The sequence below is a fragment of the Macaca thibetana genome, chromosome 17 (genome assembly GCF_024542745.1).
Source record: "Macaca thibetana thibetana isolate TM-01 chromosome 17, ASM2454274v1, whole genome shotgun sequence".
NCBI classification, from domain to species: Eukaryota; Metazoa; Chordata; class Mammalia; order Primates; family Cercopithecidae; genus Macaca; species Macaca thibetana.
In genome coordinates this window covers 1,354,623-1,375,470 of record NC_065594.1, presented here as the reverse complement: position 1 = coordinate 1,375,470, position 20,848 = coordinate 1,354,623, and the positions used below count along the sequence as shown (strand labels likewise).

The 20,848-nt window shown below is 35.1% G+C and overlaps 1 protein-coding gene across 10 annotated transcripts in view; it reads right to left on the bottom strand.

Moving 5' to 3' along the window:
- The window catches only part of PSPC1 (paraspeckle component 1), a 106,047-nt gene that overhangs the window by 16,480 nt on the left and 68,719 nt on the right, over positions 1-20,848 (bottom strand). For 4 of the 10 annotated variants that reach the window (XR_007720785.1, XR_007720784.1, XM_050766485.1 and 1 more), the window contains exons 7-10: positions 18,739-18,796; positions 14,889-15,058; positions 2,026-2,116; positions 1,283-1,412 (exon numbers count right to left, since the gene is read on the bottom strand). The exons of 2 other annotated variants lie outside the window; for them this stretch is intronic. Coding sequence is in view for 5 of the 8 variants with exons in the window: in XM_050766485.1 (XP_050622442.1) it covers positions 1,283-1,412; positions 2,026-2,116; positions 14,889-15,058; positions 18,739-18,796 (449 nt within the window). In the remaining 3 variants the exon portion in view is untranslated. Of the gene's footprint in view, positions 1-1,282; positions 1,413-2,025; positions 2,117-12,071; positions 12,569-14,888; positions 15,059-18,738; positions 18,797-20,848 lie in introns of those variants that run through there. 4 more of the 10 variants (XR_007720787.1, XM_050766488.1, XM_050766486.1 and 1 more) reach the window with 3 other exon arrangements.

Below are 20,848 nucleotides of genomic sequence, written 5' to 3'. Positions count from 1 at the left end.
TAGCCAATCAATACAAAGAACATACACCGTGATGTTAGTTCTAAATTTTATATTGATCGTTGAAAACAAGTCTTCTCCCATTCCGCCAACCTATTCCACTCTCTGGTCCCACAGTAGGATATCTTAACTCCTATCTATCCATCCTAACTTTCTTCTCTTTCCTCTCTAGGCAGGGTACATATTCTACCAATGTCTATTAAGAGCTGGACTATTTACTCATCCTCCCTGCTGGCTATTCTTGCTCTGACCCTTTAGTATAATGGAGTTATCTAAGAATTTCTTTATGCACTTTCTTCTCCCAGTTTTTCTTTTGCCACCTGCTAGACTTCAACCTCAAAGAAGGTAGGGACAGTGTCTGTTTTCTTCACTATTATATGCACAGACTGAGACAAAAATGTTCAATAAAAATTTATTGAATGAATAAACAATCTGTGATACTCATCCAAACACTTCAATTGGTACTAAAAACTCTACTCCTAAATCCACACCATGACTCCATTTTTCCTCCTGAAAATTTTCTGAGATCAGTTCAATATCAAATGTCAAACACTGTGTGAACACTGATAAAGATGGGGGAAAAAGTAGGCATTCCCGGGCACAGTGGCTAACACGTGTAATCCCAGCACTTTGGCAGGCCAAGGCGGGAGGATTGTCTGAGGCAAGGAATTTGAGACCAGCCTGGGCAACACAGTGAGACCCTGTCTCTATAACATTTTTTTAAAAGTAGCTAGACATGGTGGCACGCACCTGTCGGCCCTACTACTGAGGTCGGATGATCACTTGGGCCTAGGAGTTTGAGGCTGCGGTGAACTATGATTACACCACTACACTCCAGTCTGAGTGACAGAGCGAGACCTTGTCTTGAAAAAAGGCAGGGCGCGGTGGCTCAAGCCTGTAATCCCAGCACTTTGGGAGGCCGAGACGGGCGGATCACGAGGTCAGGAGATCGAGACCATCCTGGCTAACACGGTGAAACCCCGTTTCTACCAAAAAAATACAAAAAACTAGCCTGGGAAGGTGGCGGGCGCCTGTAGTCCCAGCTACTCAGGAGGCTGAGGCAGGAGAATGGCCTGAATCCGGAAGGCGGAGCTTGCAGTGAGCTGAGATCGCGCCACTGCACTCCAGCCTGGGCGACAGAGCGAGACTCCATCTCAAAAAAAAAAAAAAAAAAAAAAGGAAAAAACACAAAAGACAAAGTAGGTACAACAAGCAAATAAATATATTGATAAAACAACATGAATGCAAAGAGTTGATGTGAAACTGTTCTGAGAAAGGCACTTACAAGAGATTTACAAAGGCCAGGTGTGGTGGATCATTGCCTGTAATCCCAGCACTTTCGGAGGCCGAGGTGGGCGAATCACTTGAGGTTAGAAGTTCAAGACCAGCCTGGCCAACATGGTGAAACCTTGTCCCTACAAAAATACAAATATTAGCCAGGCATAGTGGCAGGTGCCTGTAGTCCCAGCTACTCAGGAGGCTGAGGCAGGAGAATCACTTGAACCTGGGAGGCGGATGTTGCAGTGAGCCAAGATGGCACCACTGCACCCTAGACTGAGTGACAGAGCAACACTCCATCTCAAAAAAGAGAGACCTACAAAAATATCTGCGAGACAGAGTAACCACCTTAGAGTTTACTGAGCAAGCGGGGAGGGATGGAGGTAGATGAGGTTGCAAAGGCGGACCAAATCAGATAAAAGTCCTGTGATCTACCGTGCAGTTGTGATTTAATTCAGATGGGAAACTACTGTTTGGAAAAGAAAAGGAAGCAGAATCTGAGTCATGTTTTGTTTATTTATTTACTTTTGAGACAAGGTCTGACTATTGCCCAGGCTGGAGTGCAGTGGTGCGATCTCAGCTCGCTGCAATTTCCGCCTCCCAGGTTCAAGTCATTCTCCTGCCTCAGCCTCCCGAGTAGCTGGAACCACAGGCTTGCATCACCTCGCCCAGCTACCCTTTTAGTAGAGATGGGGTTTCGCCATCTTGCCCAGGCTAGTCTCAACTTGTGAGTTCAAGCGATCCACCCACCTTGACCTCCCAAAGCGCTCGGATTACAGCATGTCACTGCGCCCACCCGGCCAAGTCTTGTTTTAGAATGATGCATTTTGTGGAGAATAAGCTGCAAGAGCAAAAGTAAAAACAGGATGAGTTAGGAAGGTATCATAGTCATCTTTGGTGACAGATGACAGGTCCTTGAGAGATAATATATTTACCAGGCAGATTTTCCACGGTTTTAAAAATCCCAACTACCTAAAAGCACTCAAAACCAAAACATTCAAAAATCAAATAGATTATGCCCTCCTCTCCCTCTAGCAGCTACATGAATCACCTCACCATCGACCCTGAACACACTTACCTTTGGTGTCTCGGTTCATAGTATCCTCAACCCATCATTCAAACCAGAAACCCCTAGGACACTTCGCATCTCCTTCCCCCGCGCTCCCAATACACTGGAAACAGCTAAATTCACTATACCTCTGAATTACTCTTATCTGGAATCTGAACCATCCTGACACCAAAGATCCTTTCAAATTCGATGTAGGGAGGCTGGGGCTGGATCCATGATCTATGTGGTCTGTTCCAGAACACTGTTTGCAGTCCAGTCACTCTTACACTTAACATAATTATTTTAAGTTGTAATAATGGGGCTTATCCTTACTCGCAGTCACCTACAAGGTAAATAAAGGTCTAAACTCCTTAACTGTGATCAACCATAATCTTATCTCAACTTTACTTCTCTGCTACCAGTCTTAGCTCCCTCCCCTTAGACGGCTTAGTGCCTCACCAGCCTGTGACCACATCATGTTGCCACCCCACAATGCTCCAGCCTACGACTGTCAAGTATCTACTCACCTTCAGGACCTGCTCAAACGCTATCACCTCAGTGAAATCTTCCCAGGCTCCCCAAAGTGAGTGAACTATTTGTGTCTGGGTTTTCAAAGAACTTTCTATGCCCTTTATTACGACAACTTGGTCAGTTTCCTTACAACTCTACCTATACCCATTAAACTTCAAATCTTAAAGAGAAAAGGACCATATTTTGTTCATTTTGGTATCCTCATTTGTAAATACTGTGTCTGTTCTAGAGTTGGTGTCATTCATTCACCAAGCAAATATCTGACAAGGACTTGCTAGGAAATTAAGATGAATTACTAAATGACAGATGGATATTCTACAAGGAATAAAATAAATATATAAACAAGGTAACCTCACGCAAATGTTTTAAGAGAAATCTTGTATGACCAAACTTTTTCAGGACTTAAAACATTTGCTTAAAAATGTTATGGATAGTACCAAGGTCATAGCAAACGCAAAAGGAAAGTAACAGTGAAAGGGGTGTAAAACAATGTGTACGATTTCTTTCCTGAGAACTTGGTGCTCAAACTCCTTCCCTGCAGGACAGCAAACACCAAGTAATTATACTCAGGAAACTAATCTCACACTGACACTTAACTATAAATATACACTTAAACTTTCAATTTCAACCTTACATTATTCATTTTAAAAGGTAACAATAAATTACATAATTATAGCCTATGTAATGAGATTCAGAGATTACAATCATTGAAAGGAAAAAATCAAAATGTGACTAAATTACTCTTCTAAGATCAAAGCCAAGAAAAATATTTCAAGCCACATGTGAAGTATTAAACTTCCTAGAAGCCACATTAAAGGAGGGAAAAAAGCAACAGGTGAAATTAGCTTAATTATCTATTTTATTGAACCCAATGTAGCCAAAATATTATCACTTCGGCATATGCCACATTTAAAAGTTGAGAAATTTTACATTCTTTTCTTCGTAAGTCTGCAAATCTAATTCAGATGCAAAATTTTCCTCAAAAATACTTAGTATTAGATTACATAAAATCAAAGATATAAAAGTAGATTAATATAATCAAGTCATTCCAAGTATATTCTATCAATAACTGAATTTAAGTCAATTACAATAAAAACTTTAGTTCCTCATCTCACTAGTCCCATTCCAAGGACTCAACAGCCAAATGCCACTACTACTAGGACGGTTCAGCTTCAGGCAGAACTGTGGCCGCTTACTTCAGCACAACTCAATTCAAGGAGCACAAACTAAATCAAAATCTTTTCCCCTTTGTCTCCTAAGATAGCTATTTTCTAGGCCCTTAACTAAAAGAGTAGCTGTCATTTTCTCTACTGCCTTTATTGCTACATGGTAAGATATTATCTGTCACTCTATTACACAAATGCTATTGGGGCAAAGGACTGGTCCACTGTGTTCATAGCTGGATTCCCAGTGTTCAAACTGCAAGAAATTAGTCTACACAGCAAACTGTAGGAAGTCAGTATGTAATTAAGAGGGTTTCAAGCACTGATAAATGATTTAACATGTGTATCTATGCTGTGTTTATGACCTACAGAAAATAAATAGAAACTGGCTGTGATAGGGTAGTCTTCTATATTATTCAAGTAATTCCAAAATAATTCAAACTATGAGATCCATATTTTCAACCAACCTACAGAATATTTCATTTATATGTCAAACAGTTCATGACATGAACCCCTATACTTCAGTTGACTTTAATACCTGTAGCACAAACAGCAGAACATAAGTTAAGCACATTATATTGCAAAGCAGAAACTAAGAATGTAAACACACCTTTTCTACATTGTACTTCCCAGCCCTAAAACTTTGAGCATGTTATTTTCCACAAACTTCCCATCTTCCATTAATTTTTTTTTAATTTAATAGCTCCAGATAAAGGGCAAAGTAGCACAATACACAGCCAAGAAACAAAAAAAGTAGTCATCTTATTTTCCCAGTTAATCATCATGCATAAATGTACATATTAGCAACAGATCAAATATCATCTAAAGTTCTATGGCTGCCCAGTAAGGAAATGCTAGAGCTGTTATATATGCATGCAGGTGGGGAGGCAACCACATTCCAATCAGAAGACTTCAGTAATGTAGAAGATGACACAAAGCAAAAACTCAAAGCAGGTCCCTTTCTACATTTTTATCATTTTTTTTTCTGTCTTCATGTACCACGAATAAAAGTTAAACACTGATTTTTGTAGAGATATAACTCATTTTGGTGTCACAGGAGTTAAAAATAATCATTTCTTGACTGAAGACAATTAGTAATACATAACAGGAAAAACTGTGTGAAAAAAATCTAGTATCGACATAATTTTTTTTAGAAGGGATTAAAAAAAAGTTTTACTCTCGTTAGGCTGCCTGAGAATTCCTCAGTTGGAAAATAGGTTAATAAGCCACCCTAGGGTAGAGGCAGCCTAATGTCACAGACCTGAGCCTCCATGCAGCAAGGAATCTGACTCTGAACACAAAAAATGGGGGAGGGATGGGGTTGGTGCAATGTTAAAAAATAACACTGATTGCACCTTCTCAGAGCCAAACCCATTTATGTTTACAAAAATCTCAAAATGGTTGATTAATGTGGAAAACTGAGAAGATACCAAATTCTATTTTAGGGTGGTTTTTGGGAAGCAGCGTAAAAGTCCCCAGGTGATATCCAGATTACAATTAGAAACAAATCTCTATACTTAAATATTTCCTACTTGTAGATATTCTTAACAAACACACATCAAAGTCAATGCTATAGAATCTACTTTCTGGGATATTAAAGGTTTGAAATCAGATGACTGTTTCTTTGCACTGGTACAGTCACAATTTTTTGGAACAAACAACTGTCAATACAGCAAATATATGCTCTCATTATGAACCACTTTAATTTTTTATTGCGCTGCATAATTTTGAGAGGGCCTTGATCACACACACACATCTGAAGCTACAAAGAAAATGTTTTAATATATATACTGATGGTCTTAGGAAATACACTTATCAAATCTTTTATCTTCAAGCTAGAAAAGCAAAACAAGCTTACACCAAAGAGAAAGTAAGGCCATCATTTTAATCCACCAAACTGTATCATTCTATTCATATTCACCAGGAGGGTAAGCAAAGACAGGACAGTTTTCTAGCACCTTCATCCAGCAGCCAGAAGCATGTCCAAACATACTGATACAAAAACAATTACATTATTTCATCTCATACTGGTATGCTGAGAATCTGTTAAGAGGAAACTTGTTTCACAAAATCTTCAGAGTACACGTCTCCATATATCCTCTTCATTTGAATTAACTAGGTTTTGAAATCCTAGTTTAAAAATGTATGATAAATGAATTTATGCATTAAATAACACTCACTAGCTACTATGTTTCCTAGTCAGAAATAATGGACTTTTGTAGTGCTTATCAACTGGCAATAGCTGTAAATGTCTGAGGATGTTTTGACTGTCAGGGATCTTATCCAATCTACAATGTACTGGGACAGTCAACTATAGCAACAACAAAAATCACGACCAAAAAAGCCTCTTTTGAGGCACAGTATCTGAAAACACATGCTCAAAAGGGTTCCTACAAACATCAGCAGCGTCATCATGTAGGAATTTACTAGAAATGCACGTTCTTTGGCTCCACCAGAGACCTTCAGACCACTCTGGAATAAAGTCCAGAGATCTGTGTTGAGCTTCCCAGGTGATTCTAATGCATGCTGAAGTGTGAGAACTACTAACTTCAGAAGGATGTCTGTGGCTGCTGCCCCTTAATTTAGAGGACGAATTTGTTTCCACTGTTACATCTTAAGCCCTAGAAAACTGACCAATACACAGTAGGTCCCCTTGATACATGTTGTTACAATGAATTAATGGATATAGTGAAATTCTGAATGACATGGCACCTTATAAAATCTTGTATGACTCAGAAAAGTTTTCTAGACAATTACTCCCATTACCATTTTCAGTTACCTGGACTTTTCACTCCAAAGTTACCCTAATATGTAAAGCATTCAAATCTGGGAACATTATTTTCTAATCAACTCAAAGAATTAACATACACTGAGTAACCACTAAGCAAGTTCTATTATTGCCTCTAACACTAAAAAGGTCAGAAATTACTAAAAGTCATACAGAATGACTATGTAGAATTTAGTGTACTTTTTCTCAATACATAAAAACACCAGGCAACATGTTGTCTGAAACTTAATACTGATTTACATTATCTAATAATGTAAAAATATCCTGAGGAAAAATTAACCTCGAAATGTACACTAAGATGTTTTCTCAATTTTCATGTAAGAAATAATACAAATAATGTGCAAAAGTAAATTATTTAAATAAAAAGATAATAATGTAAATAATTTGTATTCCAAACATGGCAAAAGGGAATAGGCACAGGATTATATATTTACATAATTCTTCTTAACATTCACATAAGCCTGGTTGATTGACAAACATGTAACACCCTTTTGCATAAAAGCAGCTAGAACAGGAAAGAATGTATCAGAGATCCAGTCAGAGAGAAAACACAAAACATAATGAATGAATGTGACACTAGCTTATATATGCGTTATTCGTTACATGAGATGTACAATATATAAATAAAAATGTCAAGTTGTCTTAGTGTAATAAAGAGCTAGAAAAAATTTTAGATAAAAATTTAGACAGTGAAATAAAAATAAAAAGATAAAATTTAGATTAAGGTATCTATTTCAAAGTCTTCAACACCATCAACAAAACACTTATACAGAGCATTTAACAAATATAAGGTCCACTTATATTACTATCAACACAATGTACGACCTCGTATTTAATGAATACTTTGTCTTATTGACTAAATTTATATTAAAATATGAAGAAAATCTAAAACGAAATGTGTTCAAAGTACACTTCCACTTAATCCTACTTAATTCTGATTCTATTCTTAATTTTGAGACTGAACGTGAAATTTGAGTGATTTATATTCCACAAGACAGAACTGAAATTTTATTTATGTGTACAAGCAGAACACCATCTCTTTTAAAGTTCATCTGATTAAATGAGAAAGACAAATTTAAAAAGAACAATTCTGACAAAATTCTTTTTAAAATACAGTATCTTTTGCAGAGGAGGGAACTGATAGTGACAATGGTAACTGAAGCCATAAAATTTTCTTGAAAAAGATTTTGTTTAATGTGTATGTATAAACTCTGGCTATATATAACATTAAGAATTTCACTACCCTCAATCTGGAAATTTAATAGACTTCTATTATTCAAAAAGAAAACAAAATGTCATAAAATAGAAAAAACACATACACTGTTATTTCATCAGGTAAAAAAAAAAGTGTAATCAAACAGTAAGTTTCAACAAAGAGGAACTCTTAGAGATATTTATAATCTAAACAGTTTTACAGAAAAAAAGGTCAAACTCAGAAAACAACAGTTTTGGGTAAGCCTTTAAACATTGTCTTACAAGCTTCAAATTTCAATCATTAATATTGCTATTCCATAATCAAGGAAACAAAAACAAATTCAAAATGCTTTCACAACATATAGAAGACACTACTTTTGATATTTTTTTTTTTTAATTTTTTTATTTTTTGTAGAGACAAAGTCTCACTACAACTGCCCAGGTTCATCTCAGCTTTTGATATTTAGAAAAATCCAGATTTTAAACATGAGACACTATAACTTTTTCCCGCATTTTTTGCATTATTTCCCCAGAGTAACAGTCCATAAATTAACTGATGGATACTCACTTAGGAAACGGTCGACATACTTCATTTTACACCACTAGAAAAACATGTAAAGCGAATAGAGAAAAATGATTTTAATTTTTAAAATTCAGTAATGAAAGCTGCTGGAAACAAAATGCTCTTGTAAAGTATAAGACTACTCCCTATTCATTGAATCATATGATTTGCTTAGAATGAAATATTTCCATACTGGGCTACATAACTTAAGAGGTAGACTCTTTGATTTCAGGAAATGAATCTTCATCAGTATGAAATTCACCTAAAAATGTTGTTTTTAGGAGGTATGTGTTGAAACATTTAGGGGAGAAATAACATCAAGCCTGCTACTTACTTTGAAGTAGTTTGCCATCCCCCCAAAAAGTCCATGCCTACAAATATCTACCAACACAGGAAAACACGAACAATTGTTGAATTAGAAGATACGTATATGGGTGTTTACTGTCTTATTCTTGAAAATAAGAAGTCTGACTTTTTATATCACTGCTATCCTCTTGACACCTCAGGAATATATTTTAACACATTAGATGTTGTAACAAAACTCTGAACACCTAGAGAAAACACTTAAATACTACCTTACTCCCCAGGAAACTTCCTCCATTTTTTTCAAAATGATGTGGCCCATTTATTTTTGACTAGTACCATCTGACACTAAATCTCAACCCTTTTTTTAAAGCTTTTAACATAATGTGATCACATCCTTTCACAAAACTTACTTGATTTCAATCATGTATATGTCCTTTTTCTCATTCAGAATCTATGTTGTAATTATCAACCTAACCCCCCTTTACTAATTATTGGCTACTAATCATTCACATTGCTATTTAACAATTATTAGAGACTCTACATATAAGCACCAAGTTACTGAAATATTCTACAAGCATGTTTCTGAACAAACTGTAAAAGTATTATTTCAACTAGTGTTTGAAAAACAAGAGCCAAAGTTTCAGTAACTATCCTTGTTGATAATTCCTATTTTATTAAATGGCAATTCCAGCTAAAGCAGATATTCTTCCCTTAATATTACTGATATTTCAGGGATAAAAATATTCAATCTCTTTCACTGAGTGCTCGGCACTGATTTTACACAGAAAAATTAAAAAAAAAAAACCTTTAGGAAAAATAGCAAATTTAATTTTGCAAAAACACAAGTGAATCAGTTTTTTAAAATCTACATCTGTCAAGAAAAAAAATGCTTTTATTTACAAAATAAACAAAAATGGGGGAAATTCCAACAACATATAGTACTAGAATAAAACTATTAGGAAAACAAGTGTTCCTTTATTTTATACATACTAATTACAAGTAGCACATGAAACATTAAGTCCTGAAGACTTTAAACTCAGTACTTCAAATCATGACACAAACTACCATAACATTGTTATATATTAAAATTGTTTCATATTACTTCTTTGAAAAAAATATGATAGCATATATGACAACTTCACACTTACTTAGAAAGCTAACACTACTGAATTTCCTCTTTATTTTTGTATCTACCACTTTTAAGCAGATGATATTCAAAAATCTTCCTTGGTATACTAATTCACAAGAAAAAAAAATTTACTGAACCAGCCACAAAGTTGAACTATACAAAAACACTAAAAGCACGGAATAACTAGGAGTTCAGAGACGCTCCACTTGACTGTCACTCAGAAGCTGACTGCTCCCAGGGTAAACTTGGTAAAGCCGGAACAAGGATTTTCTTGATGCCGGGAAAAAGCTGTGTAGGACTCTGTTCTTGGTGCCAGAGTTGAGCCTGGACACTAGGATGTTCAGGAGATTAAGACATCTTTTTGTGCACTGGCCTTCAAATGTTCTTGAATGAATCATACAGAATTTCACAGCCTTGGCCAAAGGTAGCTTGGTATAACATCAAAGGATCAAGTTTCTCCCAATCATATTTCAGCTTTGAAGTGAAATACAATGCTAAAAATTACCTGAGAATTATATGGATAAAATATAGATGACGGGAAATGTAGATTTAAGTGCAACAGATATCACTGAAAAACTGTAATCAATGTTAAAACTCCCCATATCCCAATTAATGTCACAAATTAAAGCAAATCCCATTCTCCATCACCTCATACTTATGAGAAACATGAGAATAGTCTTTGACTATTATTTTACAATCAGCATATCATGTTTTTAAAGAACTGTCAAAAACAAAAGCCTGTGAATACCGTAAATTTTAGAAAACAGTTCTAATAATAGAACATGAAAATAATAGAACATGAAAGAGTACCTACGAAAATTTTAATTAGTATAAAAGATGCATCAATTATGCTTTACAACCAACTGCTTTTATGCAAAATTTAAATGGTTTCTTTCCAAACTATACCTTCCAGCAAAACAGACACCACTATTTACATACTGTTTATTTTAAAATAGCATACTATGTTTCAGAAAGGTGCTGAAAGCATGATATAGCAAACCATTGTGATGTTTTATGAGAAACAGCTATGCTATGATCAGTGTCTGATGAATTAGATTTGTGGTATGAGTCATATATTATTCCTTAAATGTAATTTTAAATAAACATGACCAACATAAAAATTTTTAAATACAGTTACGACTTTGTTTTGCAATAAACATTATAATGTGATAAAATCAGTTTCTCCCTAGTACTGAAAATCAAAATAGGTATTTGATAGTAAAGGGAGCTATTCAGATTCCAATGACTCTAGCCATTCTCAAGTAATTATCTGCTTTTTAAAATCACCTCTTGAACTGTACTCCTTTGATGTCTCAGCATTATCTTGAAAAACATGAACAAACAATTTAAAAAACAAAACAAAACACTGCCGCTCCTTGGAGACAAACGGTTCGAACCCACCAGACAAGTTTGACTGGAGAAATGTCCAAACTTTAGGGAAATATTTACAACACTGCAGAGTCAAGCCATCTTTTAATACTTCTAGAAACCTACATTCTCAAGAAATGCCTAATTCACCACAAATCACACAGCAAATCCTCACTTAACAGCCAACCCAACAGTATTGTTTTATTTTAAAGAATGTTTAACACTAACTGTATGATAATAATTGAGGTAAGGTCTAGATATTGAAACCAAATAAATAATGGCAGATATGTTTAAAACTAGGTATTATTTTTTATAAGCAAAAGAGATTTGCCTTCAAACAGTTTTTTTCAAGATGAAAAGATTTATTTGGAAAAATCAGCACAGGACAAAGATATCCTTAATAATCTGTCTCAGAATACCTGAATATTCAGAATATATATGAAATGTAGGTGGAAATTCCGATTTCACAGAACATCAGTGTTTATACAAATTAAACTCCCATACCCTCCCACCCCCACATATACTACTCTATCTACCCCTTATTAACATTAGCTTTCATTAATTAAGCTTCTATCTTCAGTGCTACTTGCACAAATTAAAAAGCAAAATCATTTTCATTTTTAACGACTAGGATTAGTTAAAGCAACCAAAGCATTACTGTTACAGCAAAGTTTAGTAAGACCATAAGAGAATACCACTAATAACAGTTTTAAATTATCCAAAATGATTTCTTTATTGAGATTAAGTAACTACATAGATTTCACAGTACTATGGAATACTTATATTTAGCTAAAGTCACAAACACATTTCAACATTCAAAATGATGAGCATCATTACCATTCTAATCTACAAAGCTCATGAATAAAGAAAATTACAAAACCTCAAGTGTTACAAAAAAAAAAAAAAACGTTTAAGTCTACATACATTAACAATAAAACCATTTCTTCCAGGTAACAGGTAAAAGTATAAAGGCATACCACTGACTTTTTTTTCTAGATAGCCAGGAATGAACGAATGTTTAATATCTACGACGCTTATTAGGGCCTTCAAAGTTGCCCCCTTGACTTCCTCTACCAAAGCCACCAGGACCACCACTCACAGGACCTACACCACTCATTGGTGCTTGAGGGGTTTCAGAACCTGTTCTACTCCCCATAGGTGAACCCATCTGAGATGGCGGTCCTTGAGGAAATCTGTCATTGTGCTATGATACCACACAATAAGGAACAGAATATGAAGTCCATTTGGAACACGCCAAATATAAGTGACAAGAAAAATTGGCAAAATCCCAAGTGGTGGTGTCATGAAGTTCGGCAGAAAGTCCAGCAGAATCAGGATCACACATAGAAGGAAGAAAGGAGCAATTTAATTAGTTACTATGTTTTTTTAAAAAAAAATGCAGCATCTGAAGATTTACATATTGCTAATGCTATGCCCCAATTTCAAGAACAAAGAACTGATTTCGTGACAGAAGCAAATGTAATCTTAAGCCTAAACAATATTATAATAAAGCTCTTATTCCTTTTTTCAAAAGTTTATCTTGCATGAAACTATGCCATGTAAGAAAAATACTTTTTCAAAAAAAAATCAGAGAAATAAAACTGGGGAGCAGCATCACGTTGTTTTTTAAAAGTAAACATTCTAAAAAAATCTTTACATCAATTCCTTGAAGATAGAAAGCACTAATACAAACATACACAAAGAATTATGATTTCAGTATAGAAACTTCTGAGTGTTTTCCTTGAAATATTATCATTGGGAAAATAGTTTTAAAAATTAATGTAATAACATGCACTAATAAGCACAACTAAACATATGAATTAAGCATTTTGAAAAACTTCACAATAATCATACATATTAATCTCAAAGGTTGGACAGAACTCCCTAAAGTGTAGCAGTAAAATGTCAGTGCAAAAAACACCAAGGGTGATATTTAAATAAAATTTACAATTTCAGGGAGACAATAAAAAAATGGGACAGTTAATGTTACTTCTATGTTTCTATTGATTATATGCCACACAAAAACTTAACCAAAGTAGTATAAGTTTTTACTAGCTTTCAAACATATTACTACAAAATAAAGCCTCTACTGAAGGAAATAAATGCAATCACTGTGTTAAGCGCCATCTGTTCATAGTAGCCGTGCACTGCCTCTTTATCTCCCTGTATGAACTATCATTTTAAAAATCCAACTGCCAGCACGTCCTATTTCTCCACATTCTTAAAAGACTACATTTGAAGCAAATAGAATAATGATAAACGCTGCATTCAAATCTAAGACATACAATGCATTGCTTTTAACATCTCTCATCACGATGGATTTACAATTGGTGACCAGTCTGAGTCTAAATGGCAGTGCTTTTTCTTTCTTAGCAGCATGGGCGCCTCAAGATTTCATATAGTAGTTTCAAAACTAAACTGTCTTTTCAAAATAGATAACCAAACAACTTCCCTTTCAAAACGTTATTCAGAACAAGCATTAACAAACACTAACTGAGAAAACAGTTTGCCTGTATAAAGTCCCATTTATATAGTGATAGACTTTAATGGAAATGATAAAAGGTATCATTCCTGCTATCAATATATTTAAATATAATAAAAATTACAACAGAAAAACCTTGTTTTCATAGTATTTAATCCACACAAAGATATCTTCACACTCTCAGATCAAGACAAAAAACTGTCTACTTTAAATTTATTAAATGTAATTTAAAATTCTGTGAAAAGAATGCCACAATAGTGGTTTAGAAATACAGAAAAACTTTAATGTTATTTTATAACTAAATTCCTTGCAATAAATCATGACAGGTAATATTTTTAACAAAAATATTTACTGAAAACTGTGTGTTCATACATATTGGACTTTTGTCCCCATCAAACATAAAGAGTCCACACAGGAAAAGAACACCATCATAAAATACTTGAACATTAGAATGCTGGTAAATGATGGATACAAATTAAAAGCACAGAAAAAAACTGTAATTAACATATGCATTTGCTATATACTGAGGTACCACAGCATGCCACAGACAGTAATCCTAATTCTTGGACTACTTAAAAACTATCTCAGCCGGATGCGGTGCCTCACGCCTGTAATCCCAGCACGTTGGGAGGCTGAGGTGGGTGGATCACGAGGTCAAGAGTTTGCGACCAGCCTGGCCAACATAGGGAGACCCTGTCTCTACTAAAAATACAAAAATTAGCCAGGCGTGGTGGCGCATGCCTGTAGCGTCCACTACTTGGGAGGCTGAGGCAGGAGAATTGTTTGTGGGAGGCGGAGGTTGCAGCAAGCCAAGATCGTGCCACTGCACACCAGCCTGGGCAACAGTGCGAGACTCTGTCTCAAAAAAAAAAAGAAAAAAAAAAAAAACTATCTGTAATAAATCAACATATGATGTCACAAAATTTTCTTTTTCAATGGCTGCCAAAAGAAATGATACCAAATTATATTAAGTGTGAAGCTATCCTTGATGCAGAAGTGTACATTACTGAATATAATCAAAATAATGTTTATGATACATTACCACTGATCCATTATCTGGCATCATTGGAGTTCCCATATTTGCGGCTCCTTCTGGTCCCATGGCAGGACCAGGACCCATTGGTGGGCCAGGTATAGTTGCTCTGTTGTTCATATTCATACCCATCATTGGAGGAGGACCTTGGTTACCAGCAGGTGCTGGGCTAAACGCATCTATGTAAAACAATCTATACTTAGAGCTGTCCTATCTTAGTTTAGTAAACATTAAAAATTTAACAATATTTATGCAATCTATATACCAAGACTGTTATCAAAATTATTTTCACTCCTTGAGAATGGGGTATGCATTATCTACTCTGTAATACAGCATTACCTACACTCTAGAATTAGAATTTTCATCCCCAAGCCAAACGTACATAAAATCAAGAAGGAAACTATCAATCATTTTAGGGCCTTTGAGACTCTTAACAGTTTGCAAGCTTTGAGACATCAGTATTATTTGTTATAGTAGGCTTTTAAACAAATAATCCCTAACAAAGGGGACTATATTTTACCAGTTTAAATGAGTAACAAAGGATTAGCACTTACAAAACCACTTAATTTTTTTTTAACCCATGGCTAAAAATATTAGCATGTAAATTATGCTAAGTTGCTAGAGAGGAAATCATTTTCTGCAATATATAAATAAAGATCATTATAACTAGCCTCTCATCTTAGTTTTTTTTTTCCTCCCTGAGTTGATGGAATACCTTGCTAAATTACAGGAGGTACTCTTTTTTTAATTTTTTATTTTGAAATATGGAATCTAAAGAAAAAAACTGAAATGACTTATAACAAAACGTATTTTTAAAAGCAACCGCAACCAAATACAGATAAAATATTAATATAGCTATCTGGATCTTTCTGACAAGCTTAAATTCCACAAATGGGGACAATCTGATAATATTTCAAGTTTTTTCATTAAAAAAAATCCACCTATCTCATATTAATTTAAACAGTGTTTGCACTCTAATACTACATATATGATGACCTCAGATACAACATATTTTTAGGCATTTTCTTTGAAAAATTTTTTCCCTTTTAAGTGTTATTGCTTGCTTATCATTAAAAATTTATAACAAAGCCATTCTAATTCAGGGTTTTCTTTAGTATTTCATTACACAGGTCAATTTTCTGACAATAAAAACTCAATTTCTCAAATATACACTATAATGAAGCTGAAATCTCCACACGGCTGAGTCCCTACCAGCCCCTGGCATCGTACTTCTGCCTTCAAATCCAATCCCCAGAAACCTAGCAAATTCATAGGAAGGAATTATTTCTTTCATCCCCAAATGCTCTTGCCAATAAACAGACTTTACCCAAGAGTATTTCCACTCCCTCACTATAGCCCTAAATAGCTATTTTTAATAATTTCTACAACTAGAAATGAAGAGAGTATAAGAACAGTATCTAAGAGGCATCTTACCTCAATTATCCCCCAGAAAACAAATTTAGTTTCTTTTTCCTCTCTTTCTCTTTAATAGAATGTAATTTTACAATGGTGGGTTCAAAAATAACTACACATCTATGGGTATAAAAAAATCAAAAATAATATTTCCAACTCACAGTAGTTAACTTAGAGTTTTACTTTTAGTACTCACATCTTCCACCACATAGCTATAAATAAATTTAAAGATCTAAGAAATGTTAGCATTATCTGGTTACTAGAAAGGTAGCATTATAATGTATGTTTCACTTGGTTATACACACTAGTGATACACCAGAAAATCTGCTGCCACTTTCCATCAATGTAACTTGATGAGTTATGACAGTTTTAACTTCTCAACAACCCAACTGGATGATAATGATTAATAGCTCTAGAAAACCATTATGATGAAGTCTCACACTGAATGAAGACTGAAGAGAAAATTAGATAAACTGGACTTTAGGAGAGTAAGTGCTAAAATGTAAATAGGTCCTCTGGTGAATAAAATGTCACAAAAATTTTAAGTTATCTTCAATTCCTAACTAAATAAGGACTCTAAAGGCATATTCTTATATTTCTTCTGATAAAATTGCAGAGTATCTCTGTGCCATCAGAAATGGTTTTAAGTTTTATACTATTTTAAAGTTTAGCTCTGATGTTAATGTCACTCTAATAAGAACGGCCTTTTAAACTGCCATGTATAATATATAATAATCTTATTCCTAAAATCCTTAAAATTACATGGATTGTATTATATACCATCCCAGCATTTACTCTAAAAAAAAGATATGAATATTGGACCACTTGGACATCACTATACTCAATTATGCTTCTTAATTTAGAATGCAGACGCTCTCGGTTCATTAATTATTTCACGTATCCACTGCAGTAATTTCACAATTAAGTTCTTTATGGGCAAGGGCCATGTTTCTTGCTTCCTGCATATACCAGAGATATTTACTAACTACTCATTGGTAAAAAGTGACCAAGTAAACAGCAATATATGACTCTACATTATCTGATTAGTAGTACTGAAACACTGGCAATAGAAGTTTAAGAAAAAAAGCTTATCATGGAAAATGTTCATTTCACACATGACTTAAGTTTCATTTGATAGACTATATATGCTAAGAACATACTTGATTTTGTAAATGGGTGTGCATGTTAAGTATATTGTTTGCCATGGTAGTGTAATCTTTAAAACAATATGTACATTTAAGTTATATAAAGATTTTTAGCTTCATAACAGCTTTTGTGGGACAATTAAATGTGGGACAGCTTTTGCGGGACAATTCATTTCATAAAATTTAATTCCTTACCCAACTTTTAAATGTATGACATTTCAAATTTCAAATTTAGTAAGGCCTATGAAATTTAGTAAGGCACGCTTTTGTTTGTCCTTTAAGTTATTTACTTGGCATTATTTCCCTTGCAACTTGGCTATACGAGCAAATCCATACTAAAGTTGCTAATATACTTTCTTAAAAACTTGGTTAACTCTAAAACATGCATTGGCGACACACGTAATTCCCCTGATGAGTCATAGTCTACAAAGACTGAGTGCACTTCTGTGCACAACACTGTAGGTTAAAAGAAAAAACTTCAATATTCATTAGAGTGAAGGAAAACAGGTTTAAAGTTACACAAAAAGCTAGTTTAAGATAGAAATGTATATAAAACGCTCTCTAAAAGCCTAAAAACACACTCAGGACCTATCAATTTCCTGCTCAGAAACTATCCATTTCCAGTGTCCAATTAGGACAGGCCAGGTGGCTCATGCCTGTAATATCAGCACTTTGGGAAGCTAACACGGGTAAACTGCTTGAGCCCCGGAGTTCAAGACCAGCCTGGGCAACATGGTGAAATCCTGTCTCTACTAAAAACACAAAAAATAAGCCAGGCATGGTGGCGCGTGCCTGTAGTCCCAGCGACTTGGTAAGATGGAAGGACCACCTGAGCCCAGGAGGTAGAGGTTTCAGCGAGCTGAGATTGCACCACTATACTCCAGCCTGGGCAACACAGTGAGGTCCTGCCTCAAAAAACAAAACAAACAAACAAAAAGCCAATTAGAAGGAACATAATTTGATTTTAAAACTGCAAAGACAGAGCTGTATTACACAATGTAATGACTAAACTACTTTCAGGCTGTATTACAACCTGGTTTATATGTTTCTTTCATTAAGCCTATGAATGTATAACACATCTTTTAGCCTTCAAACAAAAACAAAATGAGAATTTTCTTCCCAAGCATATATTTTTAATATAATTGTATGGTATTCCAGTTTAATGGATGTAAGAGATTTCACCTTTAGAAATGTTGGTTCCGTATTTTAGTTTCTTACTGATATAAGAATATACCACAAACAGCATAAACAGTCCCCCCAAAAATGATAAGTTACAAAAGCCTTTTGCTTCAAATCCCTACCTCCCATGTTTATTGCTCCACGGGGACCCATATCACCCATTCTCATTTCCTGTTCTCTCTGTAAGTAAACATAGTTGTCACAGTCAACCTATCGATCTTATGACTTTACATTTCCCATCTAAAATCAAAAAGAAAAGAGTGAATTGGGACATCATTTTTCATTAAAAATTTTGAAAAATTTCCATCATCATATACTTAATAAGAATGCTGAAAAGAAACTTCAGTCTCCCAGGCTTAATATACTACAAACACTTAATGCACCCAGTTTATATTGCAAGATTAGATTACTAATGAATCAGATTATATAAAACATACCACAGATTAATGTTTTTATTCCAACAGATGAAAGATACATGCCTACATTCCAAGCAAAGGAAAATCTAGTAATAATAACCACCAAAGCCAATTATTTTCTCCTCCCAGGTCACTGAAGTCTTAAAATAGAAATGACTGTTACCAAGTTCATATTGAAATGTATTCAAATATATAACACAAACAGCTTTAGGGAATTATGCTAAAAATAAGGTTACAATCTTCATTGCCTAAATTATAATTCATTCATGTATTTTTATTTATCTACTCAAGCATTATTCCATCTAGGGACTACAGAAAGCCCACACAAGCAATTACTGAAAGCTCAACATAACACTGCTTTCCTTTAACTGTGCAGTAATTTTATTTGAAAACCTGAATGAAAGTATTACACAGTTAACTATAAAACAGAAATATTCAAAACATTTGAAATTTCACTACAGAAACTGCTTCCTAAAAGCTCTTCATTTACCAACAATAGTGACATAGAATTAACTTCAATGAAATCTCTAAGTGAAATTACTCAAGATAACATACGAAAATTGCAATTTTCACTTTGACTTGATGACCATTTCCAATCACAGAAAACTTTGTTAAATGTAGCAATCATGAAAAACATTCCATTATGAGACAATTGCAGAAATGTTTAAAGAAAGCATAATTACTGTACTTTCGAAAAAGCAATCTTATTAAAATCTAAATGTTCATTTAAAGTTCCATTTGATAATACAAAATACTGTTGAAAAGCACCTATAAAGCTGGAAATAAAATAAAAGCCTATGATGGAAACATAATTGCCATTAAGCCACAAGTGGCTCCTTAAAAAAACTGCCCAACTTAAACAGAGATGTCCAAAGGCAATCTTAATGAATGAAGCTACGGTACAACAAAAACACCAACATGAAAAGATAAAAATGCTTTTTCACATTATTTAGAACATTTAAATGCCAGCCTTTCTAAAACCTTCTTTTTAAATTTTTTTTTTCAGAGACCCTCGCTCTGTTGCCCTGGCTGCAATGCAGTGGCGTCATCATAGCTCACTGCAGTCTCGAACTCCTGGGCTCAAGGGATCCTCCTGCCTCGGTTTCCCTAATAGATGGGACGACAAGCATGCACCATCATGCCTGGCGAATTTTTTGATTATTTTTTTATAAAGATAGGGTCTCACTATGTCCACCAGGCTGGTATCTAACTCCTGGGCTCAAGCAATCCTCCTGCCTCACGCTCGCAACGTGCTGGGATTACAAGCGTGAATCACCACGCCCAACCCTAAAAGCCATGTTTTAACTTCCCTAAAAATAAATTTCTCATTGTAACAGTTGTGACCATTAATGGATACTATTACTGACCTGCAAAAAAAGCTAGACTGAGGTGGGGTGCAGTGGCTCACGCCTGTAATCCCAACACTCTGGGAGGCTGAGGCAGGCAGATCACCTCAGGTCAGGAGTTCAAGACCAGCCTGGTAAACACGGTGAAACCCCGTTTCTACTAAAAATACAAAAAAATTAGTCAGGCGTGGTGGCGGGTGCCTGTAGTCCCAACTATTCGGGAGGCTGAGGCAGGACAATGGCGTGAACCCAGGAGGCAGAGGTTTCAGTGAGCCGAGATCGCACCACTGCACTCCAGCCTAGGCAACAAGGTGAGACTCCGTCTCAAAAAAAAGAAAAACAGAAACCCTGTCTCTACTAATAAAACAAAAAATTAGCTGGGCAGTAGTGGCACATGCCTATAATCCTACCTCCTCAAGAGGCTGCGGCAGAAGAATCACTTGAACCCAGGAGGCAGGGGTTGCAGTGAA